An 18,090-nucleotide genomic window follows, 5' to 3' on the forward strand; every position below is an offset into this window, starting at 1 on the left:
CAAGAACTCGCTCCAAGAACATATGATAGACTTGTATGTCCATGTTCACAGTATCAGACTCTATTAGTTCTTTAATACTCTTTCTCCCCTTTCCCTTTCCTTCTCTTTTTTTTTTTTTTTAAGGTGTTAGTGCCATTGAGGTTGTGGTGCAACATGGCCTGGCCACACCTGAAGGTCTTACTGTAGATTGGATTGCAGGCAACATATACTGGATAGACAGCAATTTGGACCAAATTGAAGTAGCAAAACTAGATGGCAGTTTGAGAACAACATTAATAGCAGGAGCTATGGAACATCCGAGGGCTATTGCGTTGGATCCCAGATATGGGTAATTAGAAAAATATTACTTTTTCATATTGCAAAGTATTTTAAAGGTACATGTTTAAGTGTGAAATTATTTTTTTTCCTTTTTTTGCTGTGAGTTATAGTTCCTAATTTGATTTTAACGTTTTTGTTTTTTTTTAAAAGTATGCTTAAATTAAAATATTGCCTGATTTTGGTAATATGCGAACACAATAGAAACTGTTTTCCCATAAAGTATAATTTTTAAAACTTTTCTTAGGAAATTTTTGGCTCCTTTAAAAATTAGCACCTCATTTTTTTGCCAGAGCAAAAAAAGACCCATACATGCCATTTATATTAAAATTTATCTCAATAGACTTAAGTAGTGGAAGAGGAAGAAAAAATTAACGGAGCCCTTCACTCCCTGTAAAGCTAGATGTAGGTTCTGATTCTGTATCGAAATATAAAAATTATGATTCTTGGTGTTGGAGCAGTGTTTTGAAGCTATATGAAATTGCAAACTCATTACAGAAACCTCATTACCCAATATTGTGTGTAGCCAGATCCTTTTAGAGTGGCCACCACGTAATGGTCAATAGCTACATCCTTTTCTTATAACTATTGTTCTTCAGGGAATGAAAAAACCATACGAAAACAACAAATTAAATGTCGTCAAAAATAATATACATTACAATGAGTTTGCAGAATCAGCATATTTCATTTTTTTTTAGGAACCTGCTATGGTCTAGCATGTGTCTTCACTGAATATTCATTTCAGAAACACCGCTGTGGACATAAAAATAAAAGTGGGTAAAGGTGCCAGGTTCTGAGAACTGAGGTCCCTCTGAGACCTAAAATTCTGAATTAGGAAGTATATACTTTAATGAGTCAGGACCCTGTCCTCACAATTCAGGTGCTAGAAAGTTTATTTACAGAGTGCATCACTTATCTATAGAGATCTTTAAAAAGAGGCGTCCTGTTGGCAGAAGAATTGGCAGATAAGCTTTTTAAATTAAATGGTTGGGAGGGGAAAGAAAAATAATCAAATTGCCACTCTTCCTGAAACGGAAGGCTTAATCTGCCTTTTGAAAAGCTGGAAGCAATTGTGTGCTACATTTTGTTAGAAGTGAGGAAAGAGTAAAATCTTTGAACACAGATGGGAACAGCTCTTCCATCTTTTTGCAAATAAATATGAATAAACAAGCAGTGATTCAAAGTAGATGGTGAGGCTGCCGTAGCTCCGTGCCTGTGATTCCAGCCTGCAGTGAGGCTGTATTCCCAGTCCACACGCACACAGATGCACGTTTTAACGTATATAAACATATATGCATAAACACAACTGCTCGTAAAGGTCTGCACAGGCAGAAACTCTCAGCATTGACACAAACAAACAGCACCAATGGTCTTATCCTGTTAATGTCTGTTAAGGATGAAGGACTTTTACTGGGAAATATTTATGTATATAATGTGGATTCCTCCAGTAGCTGGCTTTTGACACCCAGTTTACCCAGTGGCTGGCCCTGGGATGGCTGGGCTGCCCGGCTGCTGGTTCTAGGATGTATGAGCTCTCCAAGCTGCAGTCCCAGGCCAGCTGCTGGTGAGGATCCCACCATGCACACTGCTGTAGCTGGGTGTAGGCACCCAGTCCTACCCAGCAGCTGGTTCTGGATCCTCCCCATCCCAGCTGCCATGCTCATGCACACTCAAATGTCTCAGCCAGCTTCCAGACCTCATGGTGTCTCTGCCAGTTGGCCTGATGCCCCCTGATCCCTCTAGAAGCCAGCTCCCCAAGGTGCCTCGCTCCCAGAGACACAAACATACATCTGGCTGCCAAGCCACTTAACCCCCCAGCAGCTGGTCTGGCTTTGCCTTTGCCTTTGCCAGTGATCTCATGCTGACATGAACACCCTCACTTGCTCCAGAGGCTGCCACCCCGGAGGTACGGGCCCTGGGACCTGTCATATGGCTCCAGCCACTGGCCACAGTTGTTTTTTTTTTTGTACAGACAGCGTACGTGGGGCAGAGACCTTCATCCAGGGAGAGAGAAATGGAATTCAGTAGGAAAACAGGCCTTTTTATACCCTTATCCCTTATTATTTAAATGTATCATCTGCTGTTTTTTCCCAGATACTACATGGAGGAGCCTCATTAGATGTATGGTATCTGTATGTTCAGGACTGAAGCTGTCTGATAAAGTTTCGTTACAGTCTGACTCTCTGCAATTAGCTCTTTGTTATTTACCAAAAGTTTCATTACAGTCTGACTCTCTGCAATTAGCTCTTTACAACTAAAAGTTTTCATGTCAAAAGTATTAATTTCCTTTAAAAAATAATATTAAAAAAAACTGTTGAAAACAAGCTAAGAACAGTTAGAATGTATTTTGGCCTCTTGGTGACACTGCTTCTGTTACTTAACAGGAAACTTCTTTGGTTGTATAGTTGAAGCTCACCTTACTGGAAAACAGATTAGAGATAGTACATAACTGAGAGAGCCTGCCATACAACATAGCTTTTCAGTTTTCTTACAAAGACTAATCTGCATAAAATTCATTAGTGAAATACCAAAATCTAGGGATCTTCATTGGAACACTCTTAATATTAAAAAGAAATCTCTAGTTTATCACGTTTCTTAGTCCCTGCTACCTCAAATCACCTTTCTTCCCTTTCTCCCCTCCCAATCCTCCTGATCTGTGGATTGCTTTAAAGGCTCTCATTATAATTTTTTGTAATGAGCTGGGTTTCTAATTATATAAGGAAGACAAGACAAGGCTGTTACTTTTATTAACAAACATGAAAAAGGAAGTGCTATTAAATTTCTAGAACTTCTTGAGTTTCATGATTGCAGTGACACTAATAATGAAATATTACTTCCATGTTACCCTATTACCTCAAGGAATTCATATTGTTGCCCAAATTATTCTGTTTATTCCTTTCATTTAAAACATGTAAAGGTTTGATATTTTTTGCCAACTATATCGTACTGAACCATTTGCAATTATGTTGTGTACTTTAATATTTTCTTATATCTCTTTTTTTTTTCCCCCTTTCCTCTTACCAGAATTCTGTTTTGGACAGACTGGGATGCAAATTTTCCTCGCATTGAATCCGCTTCCATGAGCGGAGCGGAAAGAAAGATCATATACAAAGATATGGATACTGGAGCGTGGCCTAATGGCCTTACTGTAGATCACTTTGAAAAAAGAATAGTATGGACAGATGCCAGGTAAAGTGATAACAATATGCTTCTTATCTGTTTATAAATCCTTATTCTTACATACAGAAATGTGAACTGCATTGTAAGAGGACATTATGTACATAAGGAGTCTTGTGTGCAAATGTACATGTCTTTAATTCCACTACTATTGCACATAATTTCTTCATGTTCTGCACCAGCAGACCGTAATGGCCCTGACCAGGCTTCTCAGAGACGTCCCGGAGACCTGCCCATGGGCCCAGCAGCCCATTTCAGCTCAGCCCTGGAGCTCAGTCCCTGGTCCACCTGACACCAGGCGAGCACCAGTCTCCAGCCCCACTACTATTGCACATAATTTCTTCATGTTCTGCACCAGCAGACCGTAATGGCCCTGACCAGGCTTCTCAGAGACGTCCCGGAGACCTGCCCATGGGCCCAGCAGCCCATTTCAGCTCAGCCCTGGAGCTCAGTCCCTGGTCCACCTGACACCAGGCGAGCACCAGTCTCCAGCCCAGCTACAGCACTGCAGGGCAATGGGCCCTTTTGGTCCAGATCCCAACCCATAGGGTGGCTTCCTGGCCTGACCCTATCTCATCACTACACACTACTATTGTACATAATTTCTTCATGTTCTGCACCTGCAGACCATAATGGCCCTGACCAGGCTTCTCAGAGACCTCTCTTTGCACACCCTGCCCATGGGCCCAGCAGCCCATTTCAGCTCAGCCCTGGAGCTCAGTCCCTGGTCCACCTGACACCAGGCGAGCACCAGTCTCCAGACCAGCTACGGCACTGCTGGGCAATGGAACCTGTTGGTCCAGATCCCAACCCATAGGGTAGCTTCCTGGCCTGACCCTATCTCATCACTACAACTTTTCTGGTGATTAGGGCTCTTGGTTGAACCTGACTGTCACCCCTGGGGCCTGCCCTGCTAGCCTTGCTCGGGGGCAGTGGGATGTGGGCCTGGGCAGTGAAGCTTCTGCCCTACCAGCTGTGGTATCATCCGTGGCTTCTGGCTCCCTGTGCCCTAGAAAGCCCATTTGTCCTCCCTGACACTTACACATGGAGGACCCGAGCTATTTCATTATTTTTTTCCATAAGTTTATCTGAATGGAAACTAATTTTTGTACTGTATTTTCCCAGCGTATGGGTAAATTTGAACTTAAAAAAAGTATAGGGAAAAAAAAAAACCAGTATCTTTTATCCTTAGTTAAATTAATATAGGGCTCTTGGTTGAACCTGACTGTCACCCCTGGGGCCTGCCCTGCTAGCCTTGCTCGGGGGCAGTGGGATGTGGGCCTGGGCAGTGAAGCTTCTGCCCTACCAGCTGTGGTATCATCCGTGGCTTCTGGCTCCCTGTGCCCTAGAAAGCCCATTTGTCCTCCCTGACACTTACACATGGAGGACCCGAGCTATTTCATTATTTTTTTCCATAAGTTTATCTGAATGGAAACTAATTTTTGTACTGTATTTTCCCAGCGTATGGGTAAATTTGAACTTAAAAAAAGTATAGGGAATTTGTATGGGAGTGAAGTATATTGGACGGACTGGCGGACCAACACACTTGCAAAAGCCAATAAATGGACTGGCCAAAATGTCAGTGTAATACAAAAAACAAGTGCTCAGCCTTTTGATCTTCAGATATATCATCCAAGTCGTCAACCACAAGGTGACTATTTGTAGAATAATTATTATTCCTCCAAGGGGAAAAAAAGAAGTGTTCTTTTTATGTACAAATACCTATATGTGAATTTGCCATGAACTGACTATTCTTATTTGAATGTCATATTCAGCACTAGTGTTCCTTGGGTGCTAACAGCATTTTTATTCAAAATAGAAGCTTCTTGGGATCAGTGTCTGTGAATATTGCCCATTTGGACTCTTGTTCTTAATCTGTTACAAATATAGTACTGAACCACATTTTTTTTAAAGGCTTCCAATATAATTATTATTCCTCTAAGGGGAAAAAAAAAGTGTTCTTTTTATGTACAAATGCCTGTATGTGAATTTGCCATGAACTGACGATTCTTATTTGAATGTCATATTCAGCACTAGTGTTCCTTGGGTGCTAACAGCATTTTTATTCAAAATAGAAGCTTCTTGGGATCAGTGTCTGTGAATATTGCCCATTTGGACTCTTGTTCTTAATCTGTTACAAATATAGTACTGAACCACATTTTTTTTAAAGGCTTCCAATTTAATGTTGTGTGTTTTTTTTTTAACTGGAGTAACTAGTCTGACAAAAGTAAACATAAGTGTTAGCTGTCTTGCTTCTCTTCAGAGGAAGATAAATTTATCTGTGAAATAAACTGTGTATACAATTCTTAGGTATAAATATACACTTTGTGCTATAATTTGCCTTAATTTACTCTTTCACACTGAATCATAAAATGGTTTGTGTTGGAAGAGGGACCTTAAAGATTGTCTAGTTCTAACCCCCCTGCCCTGGGCAGGGACACCTCCCACCAGACCAGGTTGCTCAAAGCACCATCCAGCCTGGCATTGAACCCCTCCAGGGGTGGGATATCCACAACTTCCCTGGGCAATCTGGGCCAGTGTCTCACTACTAATAATTTCTTCTAGATATCTAATCTAAATTTCATCTCTTCCAGTTTAAAGCCATAACCCCTCTACACTCCCTGACCAAGAGTCCCTCCCCATCTCTTCTATAGCCCCATTTAGGTACTGGATGGGGCTCTAAGGTCTCGCCGGAGCCTTCTCTTCTCCAGGATGAACAACCCCAGCTCTCTCAGCCTGTCTTCACAGCTGAGGGGCTCCAGCCCTCTGAGCATCTTCGTGGCCCTCCTTGACTTCTATATTGCTATTTACTTCTTAGTCTTCTTGTTCACTCTTAGGACTGCAAAGTACTACTTTTCTACCTAAATAGCCCCAACTGGGTGTTGTTTATAAACTGATGCTTTTCCAAAGAGTATCCTATTCGTTCAACAACTTTTATCTTAAAATAACATCTACAGTTTTCAATTTCGAGTTACAGTATGTCTTTCATGGAAGAATGAACTCAACCTCCTGGAGTCATGAGTTTGGAGTTTAAAACTTCAAGAAGTACCGGAACTTAGTTTTGGTGTCAGTAACAATCAAAACTGAAAGGAAGTTCACAGTAATTAATTAAATCATAGGAAATTTTTCAATTATTTCTTGATACATTGTTTTGTATAGCTTCCCATTTTACTTCCCATTTTCATCTGTATAAAGGTTACCTATTTACATTTCAATTTTTTACCAGCTTTTATAGTATAACATCTATTTATAGCAGAGCAGTGCAGTACAATTATGGTAAGCGCATAGGCTTTGCAATTAGCCAGATAGTCCAACAGTAGTTGTGTATTTAATACTCTTCAGCTACAATAACTAAAGATAAAACTGTATGAATCTTGAAAATGAAAACTGACCAGATTTTATCTATCTGGTTGAATGCAATATTCTATTTAATTCCTAATGAAAAATGCAGCAACCTGTTAAAACTTAGCTCCTTGAGATGGATTTACCATGTCTGTCACATGGTAAAAAGACTAATGATTTTCTTATAATTTCAGCTGAAGCTTCAAATGATTTTATCACTGAATAGTGAATCTCTCATTCGGATGGTAAATATTTAATCAAGAAATTTATTGTATTAACTTCAGTGGTCCTAGGTGTGGAGTTTCATGAGGACCAAGAAAGTAATCACAAACTAGAACAACTAGTATTGTTCTAGAGTCTAACTATTTATTACTTCTCTGAGGGTTAGGAGGATTACAAATACAGATATTTTATTTAACTGGTCTAAAATTATTTTCCACTCTAAATTTTCTGGCTTCAGTTATGGCAATCTATATAAGGCAATCTATATGGCAATCTATATAAGATTGTACGGAAGCATGTTACAATAGCAATAATGAAATTCAGATTAATTGTATAGGGACTTGTCATATTTTGCTGTGATTTCATCTTCATACCTACCTGTTGGTAGCACCATCTGCTACTGGTCCAAATACATCTTCCTGCCTTCCGTCATACTTCCTTTTTCCCCCAACTGCTGTTGAGCTGAGGATAAGTGAATTCAAGATGAATAGTACAGTGCTGACAACTGGCAATATTCTTCTTCTTCCTAACGGTTATCTCCGCTTCTGCCATCATAAAAAAAAAAAGAATTTTAATTGGGCTTTATATAGTCCTTCCTTCTCTGACTTTTCAAATGTTGAGCCCTGTATCCCTGACTTTGGAGTCATAAATGTAAATGGAAATAGTTGGAAATTGTTGTTACTTAGTAATTTACCAGGAGTCTTTTGAATTCTGAGTCAGGGTCCTTCCTTCTCTGACTTTTCAACTGTTGAGACCTATATCCCTGACTTGGGAGTCATAAATGTAAATGGAAATAGTTGGAAATTGTTGTTACTTAGTAATTTACCAGGAGTCTTTTGAATTCTGAGTCAGGTGCTTGACTTAATTCAATGTGAAATACTGTGGATGAGGTGGTTGGCTGAAGGGGCAATGAAAGGATCTGATAGGATGCTGAGCAGAAGAAAATGATCCTGATTAAACTTCTTCAGTTATTTTGTTGGAAGGATACTTGGAGATCAGTTCTCTGAGTGCATCCTCATGTAAAATGAAGAACTAAATACAGTGACTTTTTTGATATGACTATAGCTACATTGATGTTTAAAATAAAGTTCCAAAACCAAATATAGGACAGGAAGACATTATTATGATATTGCTGATAATATCAAAACCCGTTCTAAGAAAGTGATACATTAGACCTTTGGTCGAAAAAGAGAACAGAGCTCAGAAGCTCTCAACTACAGCTGAAATGCCAGCTTCCTCAAGATATAGTCCAGCTCTTCCACATAGCTTTCCTATGCACATGTAGCTACCATCAGAGGGAAGAATTAAGTCTCTGAAGGCTTTTTAATATTTTTATATCAATAACTCATGGGTTATTTGTTAACAACAAAACATTTAATCCAGAGCAGAACAGGTTATGATTAATGAGATTAGTTACCCTTTTGTTGTTTATACATAAGTTTAAGTTTGCTCCAGTGACTATTCTTCTGCAGTGGTTTTACTGCCTTCTGTTTTAGGCCAGGGTACTGTTCTAACGAAGGTCTTTGCTGCAAAAAAGAGTCTGTATGCCCAGGATCTTAATTTATGGGTGGAGTAAATATGCATCTCTGCACACTCTTTTAATGTAACGGGATTTGCAATTTTATAACTAATCATCAGTTCCTGAATTTAGGAATGTGAGGATCTGTGTTCTGTATTTGGTGTTTTCACAGTAGCAGTAGAGTTCCCATTAGCCATTTCTTGCTATCAGAAAAACCAAACTATTTTCTGTTTGGACTGGGGCCAGGAAACATCTTTAGTGAGAAGCTGTAGCCCGGGGAGCCACCAGTCAGTATTCCACAGTCACTGATACCTTGGCCTCAAGGCGAGGCATAAACTGTAGAAGAATTTTCAGCAGTTATTTGTCAGAATCAAGAATTTCAGATATCAAGTTGTGTTATTGTAGCTTTTATTTTATGAGGTAAAAACCACCAGATTCCGGTTTATGATTGACCTTCTGGGTTTGCTCTAAATTACTGTCTTTCAATGGAAGCAACTTTCTTTTTTCTACGAATCTCCACTGCCTTGCTTTACTGGAGCCAGAGCAAAATGGTGATACTATGTGATTTACTTCTTAATTCTCCTTTTGAATTTGTAGCAATTTTGCAATAAGTGAAACAAGATAGCATGCAGTTCAGAATCTCAAAATAAAATTAACAGTAGATATACATTGCAAAATGTCAGTATATAGCTCTGAAGGACAAATATTTTTTTAGTCTCAGTTACGCACGTATACATTTGGGTCATCTATGTAAGTGCAAGAGTATTAGCTTTTAAAATATTTCATGCAACTTGATTGAAATAGAGCAGAGCTAAATAAATTCCTGTAGCCTGAAGCAACATTATTTCAGTTAATCTAGGACAAATGCTAATTTAAGGTAGTAAAGTTACACTGAGATATTCGTATGGATGAGGGGTTCATCTGTCAGTAAATCACAGGGTACTGGGGAAGGCATCATGATCTAAAGCAGAAGAATGTCGCTTCTCAGGAATATGAGTTTGAGACCTACTTCTCTTCACAGAATCCAAGCTGTGCGTCAGGAGTGCAATTAACATAGCAAACACAGGTTTTCTAGGAAGAATGTTTCCTCAACTACCATTATATTTTAAAAATCCACTCGCTGCAAAGAACAAGGTCTTCTATTTTAGGCACAAGAAGTTGTACTTGTACCATGAGGTATACAACTGAGGATAGTGATGAGAGGAGTAAATATAGGGCGTTGGAAGAATCACAGCTTGAAAACAGTTAGAAAAGCTGTGAATTCCTCACACATTCCCCAGTTTTCTGCATTTCTCAAGGGTATTACTTTGAATTAAAAACAAAAAAAAAAAAGATGGTCATGGCATTATTTTTCTTTTTGCAGATTGAATTTTTATACACTAAACATCAGGACAGGCAGTATAATAACTGCTGAATATAAAGTATATTGGTACCACTGGGCTCTTTTGTAATTAAAACATGAAAAACATTTAACTTCATAGCACTGTTTTGCTACAGTATTCTATTGAGACCTGCATTGCCAGCTGCTTAAAATAAACAACTTTTTACAGAAATGTAGCTTAAGATGCATATGAGGAAAATTTTGACTATTTTATTTTGGGGGGGGATTTAAAAAAAAAAATATTAGTTTGAGATTTTATCACAACCATCTTGTGTATGTTCTTTTTACTGCAAAACCAGCAGCAAGATTGGTATATGTATTATAAATCATGCAAAATATATACAATCTTTCTGAACTTTAAATTGGATTCCTTTGTGCCTGGTGAAAGTTCCATTTTTATTGCAGGAATTATAAAAACAGTCTTTTCTACATTTGTCTTAACTCAGCAACCTGGTTTTGACAATGGCTGATCAGTGCCTACAGGAACGAGTGGCCCTGAGGGAAGATAACAGCTGAGCTCCTCCAGTACAGCCTGTCAGCTTCCAGTAACCTGTAACTCAGTGACCGTTGAACCTAAAATGATATCTTTGTGCTTCAAAGGCTTTAGAGCCTTTGACTGAGTCTTCTTGCATGAACTTTACTAGTTGACTTTTGAACTTGCCCAAAAATCTTGATGTCTGCAATTTTTTGGGCAGATGGCTCTGGTGCGTAACTGTGCACTGTGTGAGAGAGGACCTTGTCTTGCTTGTTTTGACCCTAATACTTGATAATTCTGTTCAGCGTGTCCTGGCTCTTGTAATGAGAGGAGTATTGGACAGCCATTTTATAAGTAAAAGTATTATCTCTTGCTTCAGAGAAGGATCTTGGAGGTGTAGATGCTATTTCAGTGCTCATCCTCGTGAATGTAACTTGAGATTGTTTTTTACCTTGTATATTACTGTACATTTATTGAATTTTATCAGATGTTTTATTTCTCAGTCACTCTGTCATGTAACTCTTGTGCAGCTTTTTACACTTGGATTTAATTTTGTCCTTTCTCACCTCTTTTTTGTTACTTACTTTAACAGTAAATTTCTGTACACTTGGCAAGAGGACACAGATTCATTAATGACAGTTTCAGAATTACCATAAATCTCTCATACTGTGTACAATAGAGTATCATGAAGTATTGTGCTAACTTTGAGTTAATAATATTCTTGTTTATTTTGTTTCATGGTGAATATGTAAATTTTTGTTAGGTGGTACACTGACTAATTCTTCATGTGAATGATTAAAAACTGAAGTAGATATGGTGAATACAGGCAATAAATATGTATTTTAGAACTAATACATTCTCTGATCAGTCCTACCTTGCAAATTCCAAAGATTAATGCTAAACCAGATATAAACAGGTAATAGAAAGATTTTAACTTGACTGAGTAGAGCAGAAGGATCTTTGACCTATGGAAAGCAATACTACAGAAAGTATTGACAGCAAGCAGAGGATTAGATCTATAACTGGTTCTAAATATGAGTGGGAATAGATTGTCAGCAATTTGCAAGTATCTTTTTGTTGTAACTGTAGTGCATATATTTGAAGGTGTAGGCAGAATTTAATCACATTGAGCACCATTAAAGTATAAGATTAAAATTTTGCCTAGATAAACTCTGATGCCAAGAAGGGGTGGGTTCAACATGAATTTAATATGGAGGGTAAGTTGGTCCGTAGTGAATGCAAATTCAGGTGTTGTCAGAGTAAATGTACATTTGTCAACTGGTGATAGAATGTCTGAGGGGTTTTTTTATGGGTTACCGGTCAAGAAAAATAAACATTCTTTTTAAATATTGTTTTAGAGAGCAGTCAAGAAGAAATATGACGAAAAACAGTGACATGTGTATACCTGTGTGCAGTACCGTAAGAGAAATGGACTGACAAGCAATCAGCAGTGGAAATCAATTAAATAATGCAAAAGGCTGGGCAATTGGTAAAAATGCCAGTTCTGGGGGTTGCCATGATAAATAGGAAAATAAATTGGTGGAAATTATTAGGAAAGGAATAGTGAACCACAGATAGTGAACTGTGATGGCTGTACAAATCCATATTTCTCCCATAGCTTGAATATTCTGTACACAGATCATGTAAAAGATACCAAGACAGCTGGACAGGCTGATCAAGAGTATGGGAAAGGTTTTTGCATGAGGACAGGTAAGCTGATGCTTCTGGAAATACAGCTTATAGACAGGCTTCTCTGTGATGGCAGTCTGTGAGATCATAATTACCATGGAGAAGGTGAATGAGGAATGGTCACGTGGTTATTCACAATAGAAATAGAAGAAAGTGTTAGAACTACCTCAAGGAAAGAAGAGCCTCATTTCTGAGAGTCAAAGCAGTAGCGTACCTTTTTGCCTTCAAGAAAATTAGTATTTCTTAGGAGATAAAGAATGGGCTTAGCTGTTATTCAGTGAAAGCAGTATGAATATGAAAGGAATAGATATATATATATATGTTGGCATAAGTAATTTTTAGATTGTGGTAGTTCACTCCTCCATTTGTGCCTGCGTGTGGAAACAAATACGTCTGCTTTATAACACTTCTTCTTCCACCAGTTTTGTATCCCGTGATATATGAAGGAAATTTTGATATGGACAGGTAGTACAAAAATTGTACTTTCTCCTCTTTGTTGTAGCTCATAGGACATTTTAACTCTAACTCTTTCTTTAACATGATGATTAACCAGCATGTATTTTACTTTCTCTTCTGTGTGTTCTTCTATTTGAATTCCATACTCAAATAATAATTTTGGTAGAGAAGAACATTTTGCTCCGCTTGCACAGAAAGACAAGATGGGGATTACAATTCTTCGGCCCTAAGTGGGTCCTTGTCATAGACAGTTGAATACATACAAAGAGGTTGAAGTTCTACTGAAATTCCTGCTTTGTATTGCCAAATAAGTTAAAGGAAACGCTTTCTTGCAAAATGTATGACTAAATTTTCAATCTTCCCAGCAGCAGTGTTAAGAATGGCCAAAAATGCAGGAGGTTGAATCACTAGAGGATCTCCTGAGACCTGTTAAACAGTGATTCTATGATCTCCTTCACAATATTGTCAAAACCCTAAATTATGTTTAGTGTTCATAGGGATAGATGACTTATTTACTAATATTAACAGTCTGTTAATAATTCATTCTTATTCTGAAGGGCTCTTGGAACCTTCTTAACTTCAGTCTGTTTTTCTCAGTTTCACATTTCTTATCTTCCACACGAATTGTGACCTTATAAAAGAGACCACCCCAGATTTTTTCACACAGTTACTACAAATATAAGAAAAGTGATGATGTTAAATATTTCTCTGTTGTAATTTTGGGGAAAGGCAGAACAAAATATAGTCATCATATGAGGATAGTAAGGTGTTTACAGTCCATTAGCACACAAAGAAGATATTAAGTCATTAATCAAGAATAAATATTTTTAAGCTTATTGGCCCAGCCGATGTTTTTAGTCAGAATTTGAGAAGCACTGACAAAGAGAATATGGGATGCTTCTTTTTAATAAACCTTGGAGTAGCAGGAGAAACTGTGAAGGTTGGGAAGGTGCTGAGCTGAGTGACTTCAGGTGCTGCCAGTGTTTGAAAGGGGCAGATGTGATGACTTACAGAAAACTGTAAAAGCCTGTGATTTTTTTGATAGAATGGTGGAAGATGGTGGATAGAATTACATTAATCTGTTTATCCAAGATTTTGAAAAATTCTTTCTTCCTGTAGTACTGGTCAGACAAGCCAGTGCTTAAAGGATTGAAGAGTTGATGGATAAATCTAAGGAAGTGTGATGAAAATTAAATGGTTCAATGAAGCAAACCTTGAATTTGTCTTCAAATTTTAGTGCTTGAGTTTGAGCTAAATTTATTTCAGAAGAAATTCAAACCTCAGATTTCTCTAGTTATCTAATTACTGATATTGCAGGCTAGCACAGCGTTGGAGGAATATATTCTAAACTAATTGATTTTGTTAATTATAAGTTTATCTTTATGAGTCAGTCATACCCACTTCCCTTTTCAGTACTGCTAATTTTCTAAGTTTTTTTTAGTAAATGGAAAAATCAACGTTACTTTCTGTGTATAATAATGAATGAAGATAATAAGAAATGTTTCTAGGTTTTGTAAGACTAAGAAGTTTTCTTCGGTCAGCTTTCTTTCTGCTCTTTAAAGCAATTTTAGCAGATCTTGTTCAATCACTTAAATACAGGAAGCTACTTGAAAAAAGCTACACTTAGGAGAGGTTTTTCTTTGAGAAAAGTAGAAATACTTTGGTATGTTTTTTCAAATTTTCTTTGCATGTGAGATTTCCAACTAATATTGCAGTGGGTAGATCAAATTGAGAGGGAACACTGCATTTGCCAAAATTCATTTTATAATCTAAGCTTTGCCTCTTCACAAAACAAAATCTGTTGTTCAGGTCCTCATCATATTAACTTTTTATCTATCCCATGTGTCCTGGTTAGGAGTGTACAATACTATATATTTAAATGTTATAAATAGACTCCAAACTTAATATCTCACTGGGAAAATTTTATCCTGTGGCTTCATGAAATTCGAATGATAAATGTTGGGGCTGTGCTAAAGAAATAAATAAAAAATACTTTTTTTTATTCACTTTATTCACAAGAGGTGAATATTAGAAAATATTCAGAAATATTTTAGAATTTAGAAAAATAATAGAAAATGTGATTAGAGTACAAGCTCAGTGAATCAATGAGGCCGGGTTTGTCTTCAAACAGAATTTTCATTACTCTCTCACCAGTGTAGCTTATGCTAGTTTGACAAACCTTTTTTCCAGAAGGTGTTTTTATATTTTGTGTATTTCATTATTCCCTTTTAGCTTCCAATCCGTGCGCTGCTAATGAGGGCAGAGGTCCCTGTTCCCACATGTGTCTGATCAATCACAACAGAAGCGCTGCCTGTGCCTGTCCGCATCTGATGAAACTGTCTTTAGACAAAAAAACATGTTATGGTAAGTTTTCCTCCCAAAACCTGACAATTGTATTGATTTTAGAATTTTGAACTGGACAAATTAAAATACATAATCCTAAAACCAGTCTCTACTGGGGCATTTTAATGATATTTTTTAAAGGGACATCTACTTTTTGAGAATTTATAACTTATTTCAATATATGAAGTGTGTGGAGCTTTCATATTCATTAACACAGCTATTTTTTCTGTTGCTTATGTGTATGATACACGAGTAAAACTTATCTCTGCAAAACAGAAAGATTTATACTGCTAAGTGTGTCGTCAGGTAAGCCAAATAACAAAAAGGTACTTAATAGCTTAAATCTCTACCTGTTCTTCTAAAGTTGTCTTAGTTTCATTTTCAAGGATTAAGAAAATGTAATGAGGACTATATATTAGACATGCAGCCTTGCAGGGGAGTTTTATAAAAAATTGCAATAAGCACTTTTAAGCTATAAAAGCCCTTGAAATGTCAAAAAATTGTGTCTATTTGTAAAATCTTGTACCACGTTACTCTTTTCGGTGTTGGTTAATAGTGTTGAGGAAATACAAAAAAATATTTTGTCATATCAAGGGTATCGGGGGAAAAATGTTACCTTCGTTCACAGAAATTGACTCCAATAATTTACACTCTTGATGTATAAAAAAAAAAAGAAGAGTTCTCTTTTGTCTTTATCACCCTGTTCCAGTGATACGGTTTCCCTGAGATACCAAATGTTAATATCTGTTATGTACAAATGAAACGATATTTTTATGATTGAGATAAGCAGGGTAGAATGTTTAAAAAATATATTTTTTTTTTTTTTCTGTAGACTTGCATAAGGCCATATCAACTTAGTGGTGTGGTAACATTTTGTCCAGTGTCCAGAATTAATATATTTTTCCTGTGTTTTTTACGCTTTGTAACATACATAATTTCTCAGTTGTCACTGGGCTGCAGATTTTCTGGAGATATTAAATCATTCGTATAAGTTTTCTTTACACATAAAGTAATCTTAGATATAAAGTGGTCTCAGATGAATGAACGACTTCTGTTAGGGATTTTGTCAACAGGATGAGGAGTGATGTTTTCCTTTTTTCTAACAGAAAGGAAGAAATTTCTCCTTTATGCAAGGCGTTCAGAAATAAGAGGGGTGGACATAGAAAACCCGTACTTCAACTTCATCACAGCTTTCACTGTTCCTGACATTGATGATGTGACGGTCATAGATTTTGATGCTGTTGAGGAACGCTTATACTGGACTGACGTGAAAACACAGACCATCAAACGTGCCTTCATTAATGGGACTGGCTTAGAAACCATTATTTCGAGAGGTAAATAACATTGAAGTAAAAATAACTCATTATATATGCGTGTTATAAGAATGCTGAAGTATGACTGTGCAAGTTCTTGTTAGGTGTACCTTTCACTGGGATTGGATAATTGATCTAAACAATAAGAAAGCACAATTTTGTTTAGGATTCTAGTTCATCTTATTGATTCATAGTCCATTTTTGTTTAAATAAATTGGGATGTAATTGTAACATTGCTTTTATACAAGATTGAAATGTGTAGTAAACAATGGAAATAATGCCTCCTGGGGGTGGTAAAAGAAAACAAGATGAAAAGCAGGGAAAAAAATGACATAGCTTTGCATTGAAAAAAATTCTTACAGATTTTTCTATGTCCTTTGGCTATCTGTGCTGACCTGGTGAAGAAATTAGTTCCATCAGAGTCTTGCTTGTTTTTCTTTCTAGTTCCTATAAATCTTTCAGTTTTGGCACCATCAGTGAAATACACAATATGGTAGCTTTGTAATTTTAGTGCTACTGGTGCTATATATTTACCTGTTGTCTTGCAATGCGTGACATGTTTAGACTGGTGGCCATCAGGTTGTTTCCACTACTTGGGTGCCATGAGGAAGTGGTGCCTTTTGGTGTCTTTGAATCCTGTATATATTCCTTCTGTCTTTGCTGCTTCAGTTACTTAAAATACTCCAATTCAGGTTTTCCTTTTTTACTGAGCTTTTTCAAGATAGGTAGGTTGATTACAGCAATGAAAGGAAACAAAATATTACAAATGGAAAATCATGACTGGCTGTTATTTCTGCAGTTAACACCTTCATTGTTCTGACACTTTTATTCTGTACTTCAGATACAGAAACTTAATGGATTGTAAAGTCTATACCTGATTGCTTCAACCCTATGTCATTCTCTGGTATTGAAGTGGCACCATTTGTTGTTCTCACTAGTGGTGCTTTTTGTTTGGGTGTTTTTTTTCCAGCTGTCGGTTCCTCTCCTGGCAGCACATGACGTTACCCTATTTTGTAATGTAGCTACCTTGGAAATAGGATAACTGTCAGATAGGGACTATCCAGAGGCAAATTTTGCAAACTCTGGTTCCTCAACTGTTAAATGTATGTTTGAAGGGGAAGAGGAGAAAAGAAATAAGTCACTTTTTTTAGATAAGACTTTTTCCGGTTTTTGAGAACAAATATGCAAAATTATAATGTTCTGGCACATCAAAATATTTTACGGACTACTTATTATGTGTAAATGATCTCATTTGTTTGCAGTTACATTTTCATATTTCTTATAAGAACATAAGAAGCTTTGTAAGCACATACTAGTGGGATTCTCATTGGATGAGGTCTTATGCCAGTGTCACAAAGATGCCAAAGTCATACTTTGATGTTTTTAAGAGTATAAAATGCTTGTTTTCTAGTTCTTCCAACAACAACAAAAAAAGGCCTAACAAGGCAGGAGATAAGTTTAAAATGGGTCAGGGATATGTGTTTGGTGTCCTTTGCTACATCCTCTAAAACTGGGAAACTGCCCAATGCCTATCACTGTTTGACCGTACGTGTATGCGAGCCACACTGCAGCCACTGACAGTCAATGACAGTAATTCTGTTGGTGGAAGTGACCACATTAAGTTGACAAAGAGAGACTGTACAAACTATGAACTACAATTAAATCATTAAATCACCCTTGGCCTGGTTCCTCATCTAGAAAGATGCTGGCCAATATGAGATATGCCAAGAACAGGACATGGACCTGTTGGAACGGGTCCAGCGGAGGGCGATGAAGATGATCAGAGGGCTGGAGCACCTCTCCTATGAAAAACTGAGAGAGCTGGGGTTGTTCAGCCTGGAGAAGAGAAGGCTCCAGG

The 18,090-nt window shown here is 37.4% G+C and overlaps 1 protein-coding gene across 1 annotated transcript in view; it reads left to right on the forward strand.

The window, feature by feature from the left end:
- Positions 1–18,090, forward strand: part of LRP1B (LDL receptor related protein 1B) — a 618,836-nt gene that overhangs the window by 361,984 nt on the left and 238,762 nt on the right. The window contains exons 27-33 of the mRNA XM_014941128.1: positions 124–328; positions 3,340–3,504; positions 3,874–4,004; positions 4,119–4,285; positions 4,954–5,143; positions 14,809–14,940; positions 16,026–16,253. Coding sequence (XP_014796614.1) covers positions 124–328; positions 3,340–3,504; positions 3,874–4,004; positions 4,119–4,285; positions 4,954–5,143; positions 14,809–14,940; positions 16,026–16,253 — 1,218 coding nt within the window. The remainder of the gene's footprint in view (positions 1–123; positions 329–3,339; positions 3,505–3,873; positions 4,005–4,118; positions 4,286–4,953; positions 5,144–14,808; positions 14,941–16,025; positions 16,254–18,090) is intronic.

Source organism: Calidris pugnax, unplaced genomic scaffold (assembly GCF_001431845.1).
Source record: "Calidris pugnax isolate Ruff unplaced genomic scaffold, ASM143184v1 scaffold60, whole genome shotgun sequence".
Lineage (NCBI taxonomy): Eukaryota > Metazoa > Chordata > Aves > Charadriiformes > Scolopacidae > Calidris > Calidris pugnax.